The sequence below is a fragment of the Pseudorca crassidens genome, chromosome 4 (assembly GCF_039906515.1).
Source record: "Pseudorca crassidens isolate mPseCra1 chromosome 4, mPseCra1.hap1, whole genome shotgun sequence".
NCBI classification, from domain to species: Eukaryota; Metazoa; Chordata; class Mammalia; order Artiodactyla; family Delphinidae; genus Pseudorca; species Pseudorca crassidens.
Genome location: NC_090299.1, coordinates 33,177,610 through 33,199,468, shown reverse-complemented (window position 1 = coordinate 33,199,468; position 21,859 = coordinate 33,177,610). Strand labels below are relative to the sequence as shown.

The 21,859-nt window shown below is 35.5% G+C and overlaps 1 protein-coding gene across 4 annotated transcripts in view; it reads right to left on the bottom strand.

The window, feature by feature from the left end:
• The window catches only part of TBCK (TBC1 domain containing kinase), a 231,272-nt gene that overhangs the window by 166,692 nt on the left and 42,721 nt on the right, over nt 1-21,859 (bottom strand). For all 4 annotated transcript variants that reach the window (XM_067735397.1, XM_067735395.1, XM_067735394.1 and 1 more), the window contains exons 4-6: nt 19,121-19,235; nt 17,564-17,637; nt 12,841-12,982 (exon numbers count right to left, since the gene is read on the bottom strand). In XM_067735397.1, the coding sequence (XP_067591498.1) occupies nt 12,841-12,982; nt 17,564-17,637; nt 19,121-19,235 (331 nt within the window). The remainder of the gene's footprint in view (nt 1-12,840; nt 12,983-17,563; nt 17,638-19,120; nt 19,236-21,859) is intronic.

The following is a 21,859-nucleotide window of genomic DNA, read 5'->3' as shown; positions in this document are numbered from 1 at the left end:
CTGATTTTCTGTTTTTTTGTTTTTTTAATACAGAGGAAAAAAATCTCTTGAAGACTTATGAAATTAGAACTACAGGTGGAGAGATCATTGAAAACAAGTTGCCATTCCTCTCTCTCTTCTCAATCACTTACACTACTATCAACATTAATCTTGTAGACCTAAAGGCCAGATACTATAAAACTCGTAGAGGAAAACACAGGCAGAACACTCTCTGACATAAATCGAAGCAAGATCCTTTTTTGATCCACCTCCTAGAGTAATGAAAATAAAAACAAAAATAAACAAATGGGACCTAATTAAACTTAAAAGCTTTTGCACAGCAAAGGAAACCATAAACAAAACGAAAAGACAACCCACAGAATGGGAAAAAGTATTTGCAAATGAAGCAACTGACAAGGGATTAATCTCCAAAATATACAAACAGCTCATGCAGCTCAATAACAAAACAAACAAACAAAAAAACCCAATCAAAATAATGGGCAGAAGATCTAAACAGACATTTATCCAAAGAAGACATACAGATGGCCAAAAAGCACATGAAAAGATGTTCAACATCACTAATTATTAGAAAAGTACAAATCAAAACTAGAATGAGGGATCACCTCACACTAGTTAGAATGGTCACCATCAAAAAAATCTACAAACAATAAATGCTGGAGAGGGTGTGGAGAAGAGGGATTCCTTCTACACTGCTGGTAGGAATATAAATTGGTACAGCTTCTATGGAGAACAGTATGGAGGTTTCTTAAAAAAAAACTAAACTAAGAGCTACCATATGATCCAGCAATCCTACTTCTGGGCATATACTCTGAGAAAACCATAATTCGCAAAGATACATGCACCCCAATGTTCATTTGCAGCACTATTTACAATAGCCAGGACATGGAAGCAACCTAAATGTCCATTGACAGAGGAATGAATAAAGAAGATGTGGTACATATACACAATGAAATATCACTCAGCCACGAAACAGAACAAAATAATGCCATCTGCAGCAACAATGGATGGACATAGAAATTGCCCTACTGAGTGATGTAAGTCAGACAGAGAAGGACAAATAACATATGATATTGCTTATACGTGGAATCTAAACTAATAGTACAAATGAACTTATCTACAAAACAGAAATAGAGTCACAGATGTAGAAAACAATCTTAGGGTTACCAGGGGGAAAGGGATAAATTGGGAGATTGGGATTGACATATACACACTATAATATATAAAATAGATAACTAATAAGGACCTACTGTATAGCACAGGGAACTCTACACAATACTCTGTAACGACCTAAAAAAAAGAATCTAAAGAAGAGTTGATATATGTATAAATGATTCACTTTGCTGTACACCTGAAACTAACACAACATTGTAAACAACTATACTCCAATAAAAATTTTTAAAAAAGAACCACCTTAAAAAATTAACTGATTTCAGGGCTTCCCTGGTGGCGCAGTGGTTTAGAGTCCGCCTGCCGATGCAGGGGACACAGGTTCGTGCCCCGGTCTGGAAAGATCCCACATGTCACGGAGCGGCTAGGCCCCTGAGCCATGGCCACTGAGCCTGCATGTCCGGAGCCTGTACTCCGCAACGGGAGAGGCCGCAACAGTGAGAGGCCCACGTACCGCAAAAAAAAAAAAATAATAATAATTGATTTCAGTTTACTTAAAAACTTTAAATGGTCTTCCATACCTTACATAACTAAGTATAAATCTCTCAATACAGCATTCAAAGTCTCCTAGGATATGGCTCCAAAATAACTTTTCAGTTTAAATGCTTACTATTTATCTATCCTGTGATGAAAACACATACACACACACACACACACACACACATGAAGCAGTTAAATTTGATTACTTGCAATACAGTGAACACACTCTACTATTCAGACTCATGTTATTTCTCTACTACTAATTTTTTCTTCGTGTCTATCAAAATTCTGTATAGTCATCCCTCACTATCCAGGGGGGACTGGTTCCAGGACCTACTTGGATACCAAAATCCACTGATGCTCAAGTCCTTTATTTAAAGTGGCATAGTATTTGCAAATAACCTACACACATCCTCCCTTATACTTTAAATCATTTCTAGATTACTTATAATACCTAATACAATGCAAATGCTATGTAAATAGTTATAAATAAAATGTAAATGCTATGTAAACAGTACTGTTGCATGGCAAATTTAAGTTTTGCTTTTTGGAACTTTCTGGAATTTTTTTTCAAATATTTTCAATCCATGGTTGGTTGAATCCGTAGATGCAGAATCCACAAATACAGAGGGCCAACTATACCTTTGTTTAATTCTTACTCCCAACTGTTAGTTTTGTGACTTAAAGAATTCAAAATCCTTTCTCTCAGCACTTTGATGGCACTGTCCCACTGTTTTCTTGCATTCACACTGCTAAGAAGTTTAATACCAATCTAATTGTTATTCTTTGTAGGTAATAGGTCTTTTCTCTGGCACATTTTAAGATTTTCTCAACACTGATAAAGACATCAGAGCTTAGTAAAGGCAGCTTAGCACGTTGGTTAAGGGTACATAAAGCTTTGGACACAGATTGATGGACACAAATCTGCTGAATTAGTTACTACTATGTAACTAGGACAGGTTGTTTAACCTCTCTGTACCTCAATTTCCTAATCTGTAAAGATAGTAATTAGATAAACTTTATAAGTACTGGAAAGAGATTGAGATAATAGATGTAAATATGTTAGAAAAGTACCTGGCTCTTACGAAGTGCTCAATAAACGTTACTCACTATTTCATCATTAGTCATCTCCTAAAAGTTTAGTATAAGATTTCTAGCTATTTGTTGTTGTTGTTGTTGTTTGTATGTTGTGATTTTTTTTCTTTTGCCTTGCAAGGTAATTAGTATGTTCTTTCAAATTGAGAACTTTACTCTCTACTTTTGATACTACTATACGATATTAGAACATCTTGTCTGTCTTTTAAAATTTCTTTTATATTTTCAATCTTTTTATCTATTTGTGTCATATCCTGGGAGATTAACTCAGTGTTCAGTGTGTCCAGTTTCCTATGATCCATTTATTTAGTTCTTTATTTTAATAATTACATATTTTTTTCTTAAAACTCTTAGCTGATTCTTTTCAGTAAATGTTCTTGATTCCTAGTTTCTGTAATTGTTTCATAAATTGAATTGTTTCCTTTATCTCTTAAAGAACACATACATTTATTATAAAGTCCTTTCTATTTGTAATAAAATGTAAACTCTATTCGTTGTTCCTTTTTTATAGTAGAGGCCAAATTTAGATGCTTGGTGTTTCTTAGATATGTACTCATTTTTTAATACAGAATTCTCCTATACATGTTTTGGACTATGGAAACTTCTGGGTGACAGAGCAGCTGTACTGACTTTCTGGTAATATGGCAAGATCTTCCTAGCAAAGTGCTATAGCTTTTCGTCTATTTCCTTAAAATTTCTAACCTGCCAAAAGTTCCCTTTGTTAATTGTTGGTGTGTTATCAATTAATAGCTTAATGTTTTGTATCAAATCTAAAGGTTTGATGAGGTAGAAGATCTAATCCATCTTAAAACTGGACTCTAAACTTTGAGCACCACTTAAAATGTCATGAAAAAAAAATGTCATGAAGCCCCTATCATGGAATTAATATTTCCTTTCTTGGAATTCACACAGCTCTCTGTGTTTATCTTCAAAGTTAATGAATTTGCATTAAATTATAAACTCTTTGACAATGCACCTTAATCACAGTTTATTCCTACTTCATTGCTATACACACAGTAAAGATCCATCAACATTTGCTGAATCGAATTACTCATATGAGACATACATAGATCATTAGTAAAGAGTTTAAATATAAGTGATGGTAATAAAAAGGAAAAGCTACATACTTCACATTTACACTTATGTATACTTCACATTCCAATAAAATTCTTCATTTAGGCTATGATTTTAAACAAAAATGAGATTCACTATCATTTCATACCAACAAAAAGAAAGATGGTCTAGACAAAGGATAGCAAAGAATCAGAAAATCTGGCATTTTCCCTTAGAAAAAGCAGTGCCAATCTGTAAGCTACCATGTTTTTGTGAATATTTAAATATTAATAATAAAAGCTACCATTTATGGACTGTTTGCAAAGCAACACCCTATACTAAGTACTTTATATACGTTATTTCATATAATTTTTCCAACAGCTTTACAATATAGATACTATTATTATTTATGGAAGTAGAACCAAAGCCTTAAGAAGTTAGTTACCCTAAGTCATACAACTATATTTTGCTGCATTAGATTTCAAACCCCGTTCTCTCTGACTACAAAAGGCTGTCTCTTAACTATTATGCTTTACCTCCTCCACTGTTGAATTAGTTCTGAAAACACACAAAATGAAGAACATAATGTCATCCTAAATCTTAGATATGGTAAAGATCAATGAGTTAATACTTCCAAAATACTTTAAAAATCTCTTGGAAGAGAGAGATCTTCAAGATGGCGGAGGAGTAAGACGTGGAGATCACCTTCCTCTCCACAAATACATCAGAAATACAACTACATGTGGAACAACTCCTACAGGACACCTACTGAATGCTGGCAGAAGACCTCAGACGTCCCTAAAGGCAAGAAACTTCCCAAGTACCTGGGTAGGGCAAAAGAAAAAAGAAAAAACATAGACAAAAGAATAGGGACAGGACCTGCACCTCTGGGAGGGAGCTGTGAAGGAGGAAAGGTTTCCACACACTAGGAAGCCCCTTCACTGGCAGAGACAGGGGTGGCGGGGGGGAAGCTTTGGAGTCACGGAGGAGAGTGCAGCAACAGGGATGCAGAGGGAAAAGCAGAGAGATTCTGCACAGAGGATCGGTGCTGACCAGCACTCACCAGCCCGAGAGGCTTGTCTGCTCACCCGCCGGGACAGGTCGGGGCTGGGAGCTGAGGCTCAGGCTTCGGAGGTCAGATCCCCGGGAGAGGACTGGGGTTGGCTGCGTGAACACAACCTGAAGGGGGCTGGTGCACCACAGCTAGCCGGGAGGGAGTCCAGGAAAAAGTCTGGACCTGCCTAAGAGGCAAGAGACCATTGTTTTGGGGTGTGCAAGGAGAGGGGATTCAGAGCACCGCCTAAATAAGCTCCAGAGACGGGTGCAAGCCGCAGATATCAGTGCGGACACCAGAGACAGGCATGAAATGTTAAGCATGTGTGCAAGCACAGGTCACTAGCCACACCTCCCATCCCAGGAGCCTGGGCAGCCCACCACTGCCAGGGTCCCATGATCCATGGACAACTTCCCCGGGAGAAGACACAGCGCACCTCAGGCTGTTGCAACATCACGCCAGCCTCTGCCACCTAAGGCTCCCCCCGCATCCCGTACCCCTCCCTTCCCCAGCCTGAGCGAGCCAGAGTCCCCTAATCAGCCCTTCCTTTAACCCTGTCGGGTCTGAGCAAAGAACAGATGCCCTCAGGCGACCTACACGCACAGGCAGGGCCAAATCCAAAGCTGAACCCCAGGATCTGTGAACAAAGAAGAGAAAGGGAAATCTCTCCCAGCAGCCTCAGGAGCAGCAGATTAAATCTCCAAAATCAACGTGATGTACCCTGCATCTGTGGAATACCTGAATGGACAACGAATCAACCCAAAATTGAGGAGGTGGACTTTGGGAGCAACGGTATATATATTTTTTTCCTTTTTCTCTTTTTGTGAGTGTGTATGTGTATGCTTCTCTCTGTCATTTTTTTGTCTGTATAGCTTTGCTTTTACCATTTGTCCGAGGGTTCTGTCTGTCCGTTTTTTGTTGTTGTTGTTTTTAGTATAGATTTTAGCACTTCTTATCACTGGTGGATTTGTTTTTTGGTTTGGTTGCTCTCTTCTTTCTTTTGTTTATTTTTCCTTTTTGAAATTACTTATTAATTTTTTTACTTTTAATAATTTTTTATTTTAATTTTTTAACTTTATTTTATTCTTTCTTTAATTCTTTCTTTTTTTCTCCCTTTACTTCTGAGCCTTGTGGCTGACAGGGTCTTGGTGCTCCAGCTGGGTATCAGGCCTATAGCTCTAAGGTGGGAGAGCCGAGTGCAGGATATTGATCCACCGGAGACCTACTGGCCCCACATAATATCAAATGGCAAAAGCTTTCCCAGAGATCTCCATCTCAACGCTAAAACCCAGATCCACTCAATGACCAGCAAGTTACAGTGCTGGACACCCTACGACAAACAATTAGCAAGACAAGAAAACAACCCCACCCATTACCAGAGAGGCTACCTAAAATCATAAGGTCACAGACACCCCAAAACACACCACCAGACGTGGTCCTGCCCACAAGAAAGACAACATCCAGCCACATCCACCAGAACACAGGCACTAGTCCCCTCCACCAAGACGCCTACACAACCCACTAAACCAACCTTAGCCTCTGGGGACAGACACCAAAAATGATGGGAACTACGAACCTGCAGCCTGCAAAAAGGAGACCCCCAAGCACAGTAAGTTAAGCAAAATGAGAAGACAGAGAAACACACAGCAGATGAAGGAGCAAGGTAAAAACCCACCACACCAAACAAATGAAGAGGAAATAGGCAGGCTACCTGAAAAAGAATTCAGAGTAATGATAAAAAAAAGTGGATGCAAATCTTGGAAATAGAATGGAGAAAATACAAGAAACGTTTTACAAGGACCTAGAACTAAAGAGCAAACAAAAAATGATGAAGGACACAATAAATGAAATTAAAAATTCTCTAGAAGGAATCAATAGCAGAAAAACTGATGCAGAAGAATGGATAAGTGACCTGGAAGGTAAAAGAGTGCAAGTAACTACTGCAGAGCAGAATAAAGAAAAAAGAATGAAAAGAATTGAGGAGACTCTCACAGACCTCTGTGACAACATTAAACACACCAATATTTGAATTATAGGGGTCCCAGAAGAAGAAGAGAAAAAGAAAGGGACTGGGAAAATACTTGAAGAGATTATAATAGAAAACTTCCTTAATATGGGAAAGGAAATAGTTAATCAAGTCCAGGAAGCACAGAGAGTCTCATACAGGAAAAATCCAAGGAGAAACACGTCAATACACATATCAATCAAACTATCAAAAGTTAAATACAAGGAAAAAATAATAAAAGCAGCAAAGGAAAAACAACAAATAACATACAAGGAAATCCCCATAAGGTTAACAGCTGATCTTTCAGCAGAAACTCTGCAAGCCAGAAGGGAGTGGCTGGACATATTTAAAGTGATGAAAGGGAAAAACCTACAACCAAGATTACTCTACCCAGCAAGGATCTCATTCAGATTCGATGGAGAAATTAAAACCTTTACAGACAAGCAAAAGCTAAGAGAATTCAGCACCACCAAACCAGCTTTACAACAAATGCTTAAGGAACTTCTCTAGGCAGGAAACACAAGTGAAGGAAAAGACCTACAATAACAAACCCAAAAGAGTTAAGAGAATGGTAATAGGAACATACATATTGATAATTACCTCAAATGTAAATGGATTAAATGCTCCAACCAAAAGACATACACTGGCTGAATGGATACAAAAACAAGACCCATGCATATGCAGTTTACAAGAGACCCACTTCAGACCTAGGGACACATACAGACTGAAAGTGAGGGGAAGGAAAAAGATATTCCATGCAAATGGAAACCAAAAGAAAGGTGGAGTAGCAATTCTCATATCAGACAAAATAGACTTTAAAACAAAGACAATTACAAGAGACAAAGAAGGACACTACATAATGATCAAGGGATCAATCCAAGAAGAAGATGTAACAATTATAAATATTTATGCACCCAACACAGAAGCACCTCAGTACATAAGGCAAATGCTAACAGCCATAAAAGGGGAAATTGACAGTAACACAATCATAGTAGGGGACTTTAACACCCGACTTTCACCAGTGGGCAGAGCATTCAAAATGAAAATAAATAAGGAAACACAAGCTTTAAATGATACATTAAACAAGGTGGACTTAATTGATATTTACAGGACATTCCATCTAAAACAGAATACACTTTCTTCTCAAGTGCTCATGGAACATTCTCCAGGATACATCATATCTTGGGTCACAAATCAAGCCTTGGTAAATTTAAGAAAATTGAAAGCGTATCAAGGGTTTTTTCTGACCACAACACTATGGGACTAGGTATCAATTACAGGAAAAAATCTGTAAAAAATACAAACACACGGAGGCTAAACAATACACTACTAAATAACCAAGAGATCACTGAAGAAATCAAAGAGGAAATCAAAAAATACCTAGAAACAAATGACAATGAAAAGACGATGACCCAAAACCTGTGGGATGCAGCAAAAGCAGTTCTAAGAGGGAAGTTTATAGCAAAGTTTAAGAAACAAGAAACATCTCAAATAAACAACCTAACCATATACCTAAAGCAATTAGAGAAAGAAGAACAAAAAAACCCCGAAGTTAGCAGAAGGAAAGAAATCGTAAAGATCAGATCAGAAATAAATGAAAATGAAATGAAGGAAAGGATAGCAAAGATCAATAAAACTAAAAGCTGGTTCCTTGAGAAGATAAACAAAATTGATAAACCATTAGCCAGACTCATCAAGAAAAAGATGGAGAAGACTCAAATCAACAGAATTAGAAATGAAAAAGGAGAAGTAACAACTGACACTGCAGAAATACAAAGGATCATGAGAGATTACTACAAGCAACTATATGCCAATAAAATGGACAACCTGGAAGAAATGGACACATTCTTAGAAAAGCACAGCCTTCCGAGACTAAACCGGGAAGAATAGAAAAAATAAACAGACCAATCACTAGCACTGAAATTGAGACTGTGATTAAAAATCTTCCAACAAACAAAAGCCCAGGACCAGATGGCTTCACAGGCGAATTCTATCAAACATTTAGAGAAGAGCTAACCCAACCTTCTCAAACTCTTCAAAAAAAACTGCAGAGGAAGGAACACTCCCAAACTCATTCTACGAGGCCACCATCACCATGATACCAAAAACAGACAAAGATGTCACAAAGACAGAAAACTACAGGCCAATATCACTGATGAACATAGATGCAAAAATCCTCAACAAAATACTAGCAAACAGAATCCAGCAGCACATTAAAAGGATCATACACCATGATCAAGTAGGTTTCTTCCCAGGAATGCAAGGATTCTTCAGTACATGCAAATCAATCAATGTGATACACCATATTAAGAAATTGAAGGAGAAAAACCATATGATCATCTCAATAGATGCAGAAAAAGCTTTTGACAAAATTCAACATCCATTAATGATAAGAACCCTCCAGAAAGTAGGCAAAGAGGGAACTTACCTCCACATAATAAAGGCCATATATGACAAACCCACAGCCAACATTGTTCTAAATGGTGAAAAACTGAAAGCATTTCCACTAAGGTCAGGAAAAAGACAAGGTTGCCTACTTTCACCACTATTATTCATCATTGCTTTGGAAGTTTTATCCACAGCAATCAGAGAAGAAAAAGAAATAAAAAGAATCCAAATCGGAAAAGAAGAAGTAAAGCTGTCACTGTTTGCAGGTGACATGACACTATACACAGAGCGTCCTAAAGACTCTATCAGAAAACTGCTAGAGCAAATGAATGAATTTGGTAAAGTAGCAGGATACAAAATTAATGCACAGAAATAACTTGCATTCTTAAACACTAATGATGAAATATCTGAAAGAGAAATTAAGGAAACACTCCCATTTACCACTGCAACAAAAAGAATAAAATACCTAGGAAAAAACCTACCTAAGGAGGCCAAAGACCTGTATGTAGAAAACTATAAGACACTGATGAAAGAAATTAAAGATGATACAAACACATGGAGAGATATATCATGTTCTTGGATTGGAAGAATCAACATTGTGAAAATGGCTCTACTACCCAAAGCAACCTACAGATTCAATGCAATCCCTATGAAACTACCAATGGCATTTTTCACAGGACTAGAACAAAAAATTGCACAATTTGTATGCAAACACAAAAGACCCTGAATAGCCAAAGCAATCTTGAGAAAGGAAAACGGAGCTGGAGGAATCAGGCTCCTTGACTTCAGATCTTACTACAAAGTTACAGTAATCAAGACAGTATGGTACTGGCACAAAAACAGAAATATAGATCAATGGAACAGGATAGAAAGCCCAGCGACAAACCCACGCAAATATGGTTATGTTATTTTTGATAAAGGAGACAAGAATATACAATGGAGAAAAGACAGCCACTTCAATAAGTGGTGCTGGGAAGACTGGACAGCTACATGTCAAACAATGAAATTAGAACACTCCCTAACACCATACACAAAAATAAACTAAAAATAGATTAAAGACCTAAATGTAAGGCCAGACACTATAAGACTCTTAGAGGAAAACATAGGCAGAACACTCTATGACATAAATCACAGCAAGATCCTTTTTGACCCACTTCCTAGAGAAATGGAAATAAAAACAAAAATAAACAAATGGGACTGAATGAAACTTCAAAGCTTTTGCACAGCAAAGGAAACCATAAACAAGACAAAAGGACAACCCTCAGAATGGGAGAGAATATTTGCAAATGAAGGAACTGACAAAGGATTAATCTCCAAAATTTACAAGCAGCTCATGCAGCTCAATATCAAAAAAACAAACAACCCAATCCAAAAATGGGCAGAAGACCTAAATAGACATTTCTCCAAAGAAGATATACAGATTGCCAAAAAACACATGAAGGAATGCTCAACATCACTAATCATTAGAGAAATGCAAATCAAAACTACAATGAGGTAACACCTCACACTGTTCAGAATGGCCATCATCAAAAAATGTACAAACAATAAATCCTGGAGAGGGTGTGGAGAAAAGGGAACAAAGGGTACCCTCTTGCACTGTTGGTGGGAATGTAAATTGATACAGCCACTATGGAGAACAGTATGGAGGTTCCTTAAAAAACTAAAAATAGAACTACCGTATGACCCAGCAAGTGCACTACTGGGCATATACCCTGAGAAAACCATAATTCAAAAAGAGTCATGTACCACAATGTTCATTGCAGCTTTATTTACAGTAACCAGGACATGGTAGCAACCTAAGTGTCCATCAACAGATGAATGGATAAAGAAGACGTGGCACATATATACAATGGCATATTACTCAGCCATAAAACGAAATGAAATTGAGTTATTTGTAGTGAGGTGGATGGACCTAGATTCTGACATACAGAGTGAAGTAAGTCAGAAAGAGAAAAAGAAATACTGTATGCTAACACATATATATGGATTCTAAAAAGAAAAAAAATGGTTATGAAGAACCTAGGGGCAGGACAGGAACAAAGACATAGAGAATGGACTTGAGGACATGGGGAGGGGGAAGGGTAAGCTGGGACGAAGTAAGAGAGTGGACTTATATATACTATCAAATGTAAAACAGATAGCTAGTGGGAAGCAGCTGCACAGCACAGAGAGATCAGCTCGGTGCTTTGTGACCACCTAGAAGGGTGGGATTGGGAGGGTGGGAGGGAGATGCAAGAGGGAACAGATATGGGAACATATGTATACGTATAGCTGATTCACTTTGTTATAAAGCGGAAACTAACACACCATTGTAAAGCAATTATACTCCAATAAAGATGTTAAAAAAAAATCTCTTGGAAGACAGAACAACAGATGAATAATAAAAATGTGTGCCTTTAAAGACCTTATTGTCCATGTAGACAAACATGACAAATGCTAAAATAGAAAAGGAGAGAAAAGAAGACAGGAACTAACCCTGGCAGGTATTTGGAGGGAGGATTGACAAAATATTAGTTGTCTCTCCAAATCCATCCTGATCTTCTTTCTGAATATTTAGGCATTTGTATTCTGTTGAACCTACATGTGGCCACATGAATAAAGTGCCACTAGTGAAAAGAACAGAGTTGATATCTGCAACTTTTATATCATCTTTTTAAAGACAGTTACCATGAATTCACTCCTCTTCTTTCCTTATAGCTAAAAAAGAGGATAAAGAGAGCATCTTAGGAAATCAGGTGGTGAGAATGGTGGAGCCATTCCTGAGAGCCTAAGTTTTTTCATGATGCTGTGGAACAGAGCCCACCCTAACTTTCTGTGGACTGTTACATGAGGGAGAAAAACATCTGTGTTTTTTAAGCTACTGCAGTTTTAATTCATTTGTTTTTAATAGCTGTATAGTCTTTATTACCCTAATAAATATAGAGGATATTTCAGGAAGGCCTCATAAAAAGCCAACTCAGTTACAAAGTCAGTCTTACAGGAGACAGAATAACAGAGGAGAAGGGATTTAAGGAAGAAAGAATACCACAGAAGGGAGAGAGAGAATGAACATACCAAAGCATGTAAGCAGTTTTAGTGTAAATGTTTCTAAATATGCTTAATTTTTTACACTTAGTACAGTGTGTGTGTATATATATATATATATATATTTTTTTTTTTTTTTGCGGTACGCGGGCTTCTCACTGTTGTGACCTCTCCTGTTGTGGAGCACAGGCTCCGGACGTGCAGGCTCAGCGGCCATGGCTCACGGGCCCAGCCACTCCGCGGCATGTGGGATCCTCCCGGACTGGGGCACGAACCCGTGTCCCCTGCATCGGCAGGCGGACTCTCAACCACTGTGCCGCCAGGGAAGCCCAGTACAGTGTATATTTTTAATACTTAATAAAAGCGTCAATATTTCTAGATATACTAAAATAATATACAAATAGTCAAACAGGATTTTTTACGAAGTCAAATTGAGATTTTTTTCTCTGTTATCTAGTCAATTTGCAAAGCAAAAACATGCTATTGATATTACTAAATAGCCTTCGTATCCAAAAATACTTTCCTAAGAAACACACAATTTATTTTTATGAGTTTACTATTTCTTTATACATACCACACAAAGCTCAAATAAAATGATTCCAAGAGACCAGACATCTGATTTGGGGCCAGAAGGCAACGGTTTCTCACTTGGCACATGATCACTGGTTTTGAAAATTCCTTGTGCAATTACCTCAGGTGCCAAGTATGATGGATACCTAAAATGGTATATTTTAGAAATGAATAATTACTATGAGCTAGAAAGGGGGAAAGAAGTATGTAGTGGTACATTTTTACTATCAGTACAGTACGACCTATGTAAAAGCTCAATGCAATTAGACAACTCTTTCTAGGAAGAATTCTAAACTAACCATAATACAGGCTTCTATGTCTAGGAATCAAGAGCAAATACATGAGTCTCAAATAATTTAAAACCTATCGTGTGTCTGCAATATTAGTTCCTTTCTTTGCTTTCCTCTGTGTTAACATATTGCCTTCTTGCAGCTTTCCAGGTTTCCAGGCGTTTTTCCTTCTTCCTTACTATCTTCTTTTTATCTTCTCTTCTCTTTATACTTAACTCTTCTCTTTATACTTAACTATCTTCTCTTTATACTTAACTCTTATTTAAAGCATATATTATCTTTGAAAATAGTATTTATTCTTTTGAATAGTAGCAATGTCAAAATCTGTAAAAATATATAAATTGAAAGGTAAGACTTTCTCCCATCTCTGTACTCCAGTCACCCACACATATGTATGTATAAATAAACTTTATCACCCATCATCATTGCCCCATAGGGAAGCACACTATATGCACTATTCTGTACCCTTTCTCACTCAAAATATATTTTAGAGATCATTCTAAAAACATAAGTATAGATTTGCCTCATTCTTTTTGAAAACTGCCAATAATTTCATTGTATTGATGCATTTAATTTACTTAAAGCAACTCTGAAGAAGGATATGTTGGAAGTTCCACTCTTTTGCTATTACAAACAATGCTGACGTGGATATATTACAAATATTCCCTTTCCCATGAATATGTATGTGTAGACGAAAGACAAATTCCTAGACATGGCACTACAAAGTCATAAGGTAGATGCATTTTAAATTTTGATTCATGTTGCCAAGTTGCCCTTTCAGGTTATGGCAATTTATATTCTCATAAGCAATATGAGTGCCTATTTCCCCTTACCTTCACCAACACAAGTTTTTTGAAAATTGCTTTAGTAAATACAAAAGACAGATTAAATGAATAAGGTATAAAGAATAAAGTTTAAAAGAACACCCATGTACCTATCAAGAAGTTTAAGTAAAGAATATGAAATTATCACTAAAGGTCCCTCTCTGCTTCTCCCTAATTATACCTCCCTGGTATCCCCCAAAAGGAACAGACAACTGGAATTTTTGTGTTTATAATTCTCTTCCATTTCTTTATAGCTTTACCATATGTTTGTAACCCTAAAAAGTATATTGTTTAGTCAAGCACATTTCTGAACTTTATAGTATTGGAATTATGCTGATGGTATTCCTTTGTGATTTGCTTTTTTAACCAACGTTATTTAAAAGAGCCATCCATATAGTTGCATGTAGATTTAAGTCATTAATTTTACTTCTATTTTATGAATATATCATAATTTATTCACTCTAATGTCAATAGGCATTTAAGTTATTTCCTGTCTTTTTCTATTATAAACAATGTTCCTAGAAATACTATGTGTACATCTGCAAAAGTTTCCCCAAGGGTATAAACCTAGGATTGAATTTCTAGGCCATAAGACATGTGCACTTTCAACTTTATAATATCATGCCAAATGTTTTTTGAAAGGGATTGTATCAATTTATACTCCCACGAGCAGTGTACAACAGATCCTATTGCTTACTTCTCCAACACTTGTTAGACAGCAGTGACAGACTTTCTAATGTTTGGCCACCTGGTGGGTGGGACCTACACACCGTTGCAGTTTTAATTTGTATTTCCTTGATAACTAAAGAGGCTGAGGCACATTTTCATACACATAAATTTGTACTATGATATCATTTTACCCTAAGGTGATCATATTGATCTTCTAAATGAATGTGTGAAACCTCTGGAGACAAGTGAAGTCTAGTAGAAAAGCAATGAACTTAATATTATAATACCTGTATTCTAACTTCAGTCCTATCACATATTCTATATATGATTTGGGTTTCTTAATCTATAAAATAGGAATAATAATGCCTACCTCACAAAACTGTTATAAATATTAGTGAATACATAAAGAAGTTTTCTAAAAATGAAAAATATGACACATATGCAATGTTTTAGCTTTGTCATCATTAGCATGATACATCCAGAAGGTAAACTGTTCATTTTTAATCCTGATTTCCAGCACATCTAACCCCAAAATAACAGAATGGGTAGTGAAAAGTCAAGCAATACTATGGGTAAACTGTTATATCTAAAACTTCTGACTGGTGATCTCTGGAAGTACAGAGGCGACTTTTGCTCCCAAAATTCTAATTTCCTTTCTATCAAGGACTTGTTAATTAATAAAAATAATAAAACTTAGGATTTTTAAATGTAAATTATCTCCTTTCAACAAGTGTCTCTTCTTTAGCATAGCATTTTAACACTCTTACCGGAACTCTGCCGTGAGTATGACTGGTGAGATAAATGTAAGTGGCTTTCACCATCTGTCTGATGCTTTAACAAGGTATTAAGCTACTGGCCAAATAAAATGAATGTCCAATTTCTAACTCTTTACAATATTTTGAAACAGATGTTAACATTTTACTTTGTTGTTCTTTAATATTTGTCTTTTGAATCAACTGCAAGCTTCTTCTGGTGTAAATATTTTCTTTCATGACTTAGCTGTTTGATCACTTTATTTTTCCTGGCTAATGTTTCACATTTTGCTCTTTGATACTTTCTGGTCAGACCTTTTGGGTCAAAGACTTCAAAGTAAGCCAAACCAAATGGCACATGAGACCAATTCTATCCAAGCATTTTCAATTCAAACACAACTCTTCAAAATCCTTGATGTGCTTTAAGAAAAATCACTTCCTTTCTTCTATTCATCACTATAACCTAAAGAACGTTTAAGTAAAAGGCAAAAAATTAATTTTTGTTTGTATGGTTTTTGGAGTTCTCTCTCATACAAATTTAGACAAAATGAAGCAGCACATTAACTACAGCTGCCTAAAAGCTATTTTAAAAGGCAATTATTACATATGATGAAGATACCAGAGCTTTATTATGAACTGAATTTTATTATTTCAAAAGGTTTTTTTTAAAACAAATAGAGCGTAGGCTATTTTTATAAAATATTGTTTTTGTGCTTGTGAAAACAATTGTTTGTTGCCTACAACCACAAGTTTTGGTATGTAAAACTATAAGACTATGAATTTATGCACATTAATAAGTAGGCCATCAAAACAGAAAATTTCCCATTAAATAATGAGCTTCTTGAAGAATGGGAACCTATCTTATCCATGTTTGTATATCCAGCAGCCATAAGAAAATGTATTTGATAAATATTTTCTTAATAAATAAAGGAAGGAATGACTAAACAATTTATTTTAAGATTATAGCTATGGCCAAGCTAATGAAAATTTTAAGTGACAAAACTATAAGCTAACTTACAAAGATAAAAGGTAATTTATAAATGAGATCTTTTTTTAAAAACATCTAGTTAAGTTTTTAGGCAATGTTTTCCTGCAGAAACATACTCCATGACTCCAAACCATAATTCCCAATAATGGAGTGACAGAACTGACTTTAGGGAGCCCAAAGAGCAAAACACAAATCGATACTATTAAACAGAATCTCACAGCAATTAAGAAATATGCTTAAGGTCTCTAGAAAATTGTATTATATCATTTTAATTTGCTGATTTTGATAATTGTTTTGTGGTTATGTAAGAAAATTCCTTACTTTAGGAAATACAAACTGAAGTATTGAGGGGTAAATGGCCATTATATACACTAATAATTCTTAAATAATTCAGAAAAAATATATTATACACAAATACATATATATGTGTAAGATAAAAGAAAGAGAAAAAAATGTAGTGAAATGTTAACATTTGGGGAGTCTGAGTTAAGGCTATACAGGAAATTTTTGTACTATTTTGTAACTTCTATGTATCTAAAATTAAACACTTATAAAAGAATTATATTATTAACATGTTTAAAAAGCAACCAAACAATAAATATAATACAGACATCTATATCAAAGCATTCAATTGAGTCCAGGATGAAATAAACTTTCATTCCTTTTTTGGAGGCTAACATAAATCTGGAATTCCATATCAGAACCTCTCCAAACTTATACACAGACTTTCAGTTAGAGAATCCACCCCATTACCTCTGACAGCTACAGTGACTCGACTTGAAGCTTAATGTACAACTACATCTTAAAGAACAGGGAATTAAACTTAGAAATATTAGAAGATAATATGAGAGTGATTTTTCTGTCTTTTGAGGAACATACATTATCATTAAGTGAGAATCTTGTCAGCCTTCTTGCCTTAAATTTACCTAATTCTGAATGAAATAAAATTAATTTTAGTAAGCATTATAAGGTGAAGAAAGTCAATAATCTGCTAGCCTCACTACCAATTCAATGAAAGATCAACATCAGGGACCTTTTGTATGCTGGGAAAAACTCATTGTCTACTCTTAGAAGTATTTGGAAAATTAAGATATTTTTAATTTTAAAAAGGTAGTTTTATGTCAAAAATAATAAATTAACAAAATACACACTTCATTAAAGATTAGAAAGTTTAAGCCGGAACTCAGAAAAAAAAAATTCTTACCCAATTGGGAAATCAACATCATCACCATATGCTGTCATGTGATAAAGTCCAAATTTAGCCAATTTAACATGTCCCTATAATAATAAAGGAAGAAAAAAAATCATTATAAAATATTTTAATATCACTGACAGGGAAAATTATGATTATACATTTTATAAGTAAGGACACTATCATATAGTCAGATACATTAAGAAAATATTATATTTTAATTTGCCATAATTTTATTAAAAACTATTTGTCAGTGTTTGAAGTCTGCTTTATATTCATTACAAACATATATATACACACATACATATTTTATATATCAAAATGACAACATTTAAAAATTTTTGCTGCTTATTATTTTCTGGGCTTCTCTAAATAGCAAAAATGTTCTTACTTGTCTTGAATCGTCAATTAGAATATATTGTGGTAATTTTCACAAAAGAAAATTTTTTCAGGGAGTTGCAAGTCCACTCACAATGTTATAATTTAAATTTGACATGGACATTTTTAACTTGGAAAGGTCAGTTCACAAATCAAGATATTAGTGAATCTGCTTGATTCCCAACAATTTTTTATACTGTTTGAGAATAAGCATAATGATCACAAAAGCAAGATTCTTAAAAGGCAAAACAAATTTAGAAGTCCCTTAAGGTTTTCCCCCTTTAGATGTTTAAGACTTTATAAAACCATAGTCAATTTAAAAGTTGTTTTCTTTTTCTCAAGAACTCTATTTTCCAGAATTACAAAACATTTATATTTTAAAACAATTCAGACAGTTAGATACTCTACTACCATAAGTATGAAATTAATGAGCACCATTTATCTTTATTTTTAATATCATAGGGTATATATACTGAAAGTCTGGAAGAAAGGCAGAGAAAAAGAATAATCCTACTAATACAAAAGATAATTCCCCAGAAAATGTTTCCTCAAAACTATTTTATATGCTTATGAAAAAGAATGAAATTATGATTATTCCTGAAAAAATACCACCTTGCTACCCATAATTCTCTTAGAGGTTGACTAGCTTCTTAGAAATCCCCCATAAGATTTCCAAGTAGAGAATCAGTACTCCAATTAAAAAAAGAAGCTAGGTAATGAACAGCTGGTAAACAAAGAAAATAAATGAGGAATAAAGTGAAAAGAGGAAGTAGGAAAGAAGAATAAAGTGGAGAAAACACAATTCAGTTGTGCTATGAGAAAAATATTCTATGTAAATAGTCAGAGAATCTTTCTTAAGATGAAAGCAAATTCAGAGAAGGAGTGGATTGGGAAGACACAATGTGTATGTATCTTTTAGAAAATGAATGGAAGGAAAAACAAAACAAGTTAGAAAATGGGTCTGGGGAAAAAAGAATAATGAATGTGAAAGACACACGGATTCATATAATTTAGAGATACTTTATTTTTAAACAACCACAAATATATTACATTCATATAATCTTTTCATTATGAATACGCTTAAGACATATTCTAATTCTACAGTCCCTCTGATTCACTAAGTGGGCCTGATTTCAGTAGCTTCCAATGTGAAATAAAAAGCAAATATTTAATATACTATTTGATGATTACCTTTCGATCCAAAAGGATATTATGAGGAGACAGTGCCCGGTGTACTATACCATGTTTGTTCATATACTGCAAGCCCTGAAGTATCTCAAATGCTATGCACAAAACCTTTGAATATCTACAAAGAAAACAAAAGAGTCACAGATCAACAGGTCAATTACAAAGCAGATACAGAACCTGTTTTAAGAAATAAAATGAGGTTCACTGATAAAATTCAAAGATATATATATATATGTGTGTGTATATATATGTGTGTGTGTGTGTGTGTATATATATATATATATATTTTTTTTGGCCATGTGCCTTGTGAGATTTTAGTTCCCTGACCAGGGATTGAACCCAGACTTTCAGCAGTGAAAGTGCAGAGTCCTAACCACTGGAACCACCAGGGGATTCCCCAAAGAGCTATATTTTTATTGTACCTCCTCTATTCAGAGAAAATAGACTCTACACATTTTCTAAACTATTTACTTCGACATATTTTTGATTTTCCACTTACAACAGAATTGATCTGACAAAGAACGTAGTTTTCTAAAGGCTACTCTAATTGAAGTATAATTCTTCCATGAAGGTAGTTTAATATTGGTGGTATACAAATGACCTTGACCTTCAGCAGGTTGGACTTTGCCAAATTATCAGGACACTTGCAGATATACGGCAGAACTAAGTCAATGAAAACCACCTATCTTGCTCAAGACAAAACACCTATGTCCCTGAAAAATAGCTATAATATATTTTATAGCAGATAGACCTGAGCTTACTTTCCAGATCAATCCACAAAGCAACCTCCAGTAATTTATCAAACATTTCTTTCTTATCCTATTCTCTCTTAAGCCAACTTCCACAGGGATGCCCAGTTTCTTTGTCTTGCTCTCTCTCTTCCTCTCCCTCTCTCTCTCTCCTTTTTTTTTTTTTAAATAAAACATCATTCATATAGGAAGTTAGGAAGAATATACAGAAAAGTAGGGGAGAATAATTCAAACCCAATCCTCAAACCACTAATATTAACATTTGAGTACAGATCTCTTTTCTTCCCCCCCTTTTTTTTTACACTTTAAATCAGACTTTAAAAAACTAAATAAATATGAGGGTAACAACTAAATTAATTTTTTAAAAGGTATAAACAACAAGCTAATAATAGAGATACAATGAAATTATATATAAAAAAAGTCAACCTAAAAGCAGGGCAAATAAGGAAAAAAGAACAAAGAACAAATGGAACAATTAGAAAACAATTAACAGATTTTTTTTTTCTTTTTTTTTTTGCGGTACGCGGGCCTCTCACTGTTGTGACCTCTCCTACTGCGGAGCACAGGCTCCGGACGTGCAGGCTCAGCAGCCATGGCTCACGGGCCCAGCCACTCCGCGCCATGTGGGATCCTCCCGGACCAGGGCATGAACCCGCATCCCCTGCATCGGCAGGCGGACTCTCAACCACTGCGCCACCAGGGAAGCCAATTAACAGATTTTAATTCAGATATATCAACCATTACATTATATGTAACTGCTCCAAAGTCACCAATTCAGACTTGATTATATTCAGGTTACAAGGAACCCACATTAAATAAAAAATGTTAAGTTAAAAGATCACTGATTGTCATGGGCTTGGGTGGAGGGAATGGGTTGATACAAAGGAGTATGAGAAAATTTTACATGATGGAATTGTTCTATTTCTAATTTTGATGATGGTTATAGGACTGAGTTGGCCAAACTGATTTAACTGCACGCTAAAAAGGGTAAATTGTAAGGTATGTAAATTAATCGCAATAAACTTGACATAAAAAGAAGGCCAAATACAATTTAAAAAAAGAATAATTTCACTATGACTCCCTCCTCTAAATTAAAACCATAAGAAAGAACAAGAGATGAAAAGTTAAAATCTCTCTCTCTTCTCATCCTTGTCTGACTTTCCAGAAGTAACCATCTCTAGCAGTTTGTGTTTTCAACTCTTCTGGTGGTTAGACTTTTACGTAATTATAATTAACTCTTCACTATGCAAGACGATATAATTAACATACTTCTCCATTTTCCTTTTCTAACTCCTGATTTTTTTAATTAATTAGTTTATTTACTTATTTTTGGCTGTGTTGGGTCTTCGTTGCTGTGCGCGGGCTTTCTCTAGTTGTGGTGAGTGGGGGCTACTCTTCGTTGCAGTGTGCAGGCTTCTCATTGCAGTGGCTTCTCTTGTTGCAGAGCACAGGCTCTAGGCGCACGGGCTTCAGTAGTTATGGCATGCAGGCTCAGTAGTTGTGGCTCATGGGCTCTAGAGCGCAGGCTCAGTAGTTGTGGTGCATGGGCTCAGTTGCTCCGCGGCATGTGGCATCTTCCTGGACCAGGGCTGGAACCTGTGTCCCCTGCATTGGCAGGTGGATTCTTAACTACTGTGCCACCAAGGAAGTCTCTTTTTTTTTATTGTTTATATTATTTTACATTATCAAATTTTATAAGACAGATGAAAGATGCCTTTGCTCCTTTCTTGAAGACTAAACAGATAAACAAGTAAATATATAACATGATATATAGCGATTAAGTGCTAAGGAGAAAAAGTAGAGAAGAGAAGACAGAATGTGGGTTGCTATTTTATATATACAGTGTGATCAAGGAAGGCTTCACTGAGGTGACATTTGTGCCGAAATCTAAAGGAAATGAAAAAGACATGCAGCTCCCTGGGAAATGTGTAATTCAGGCAGAGGGCACAGTAAGCAAGTCTTAACTGGAAGAATACACAGCAGTTCAAAAAAG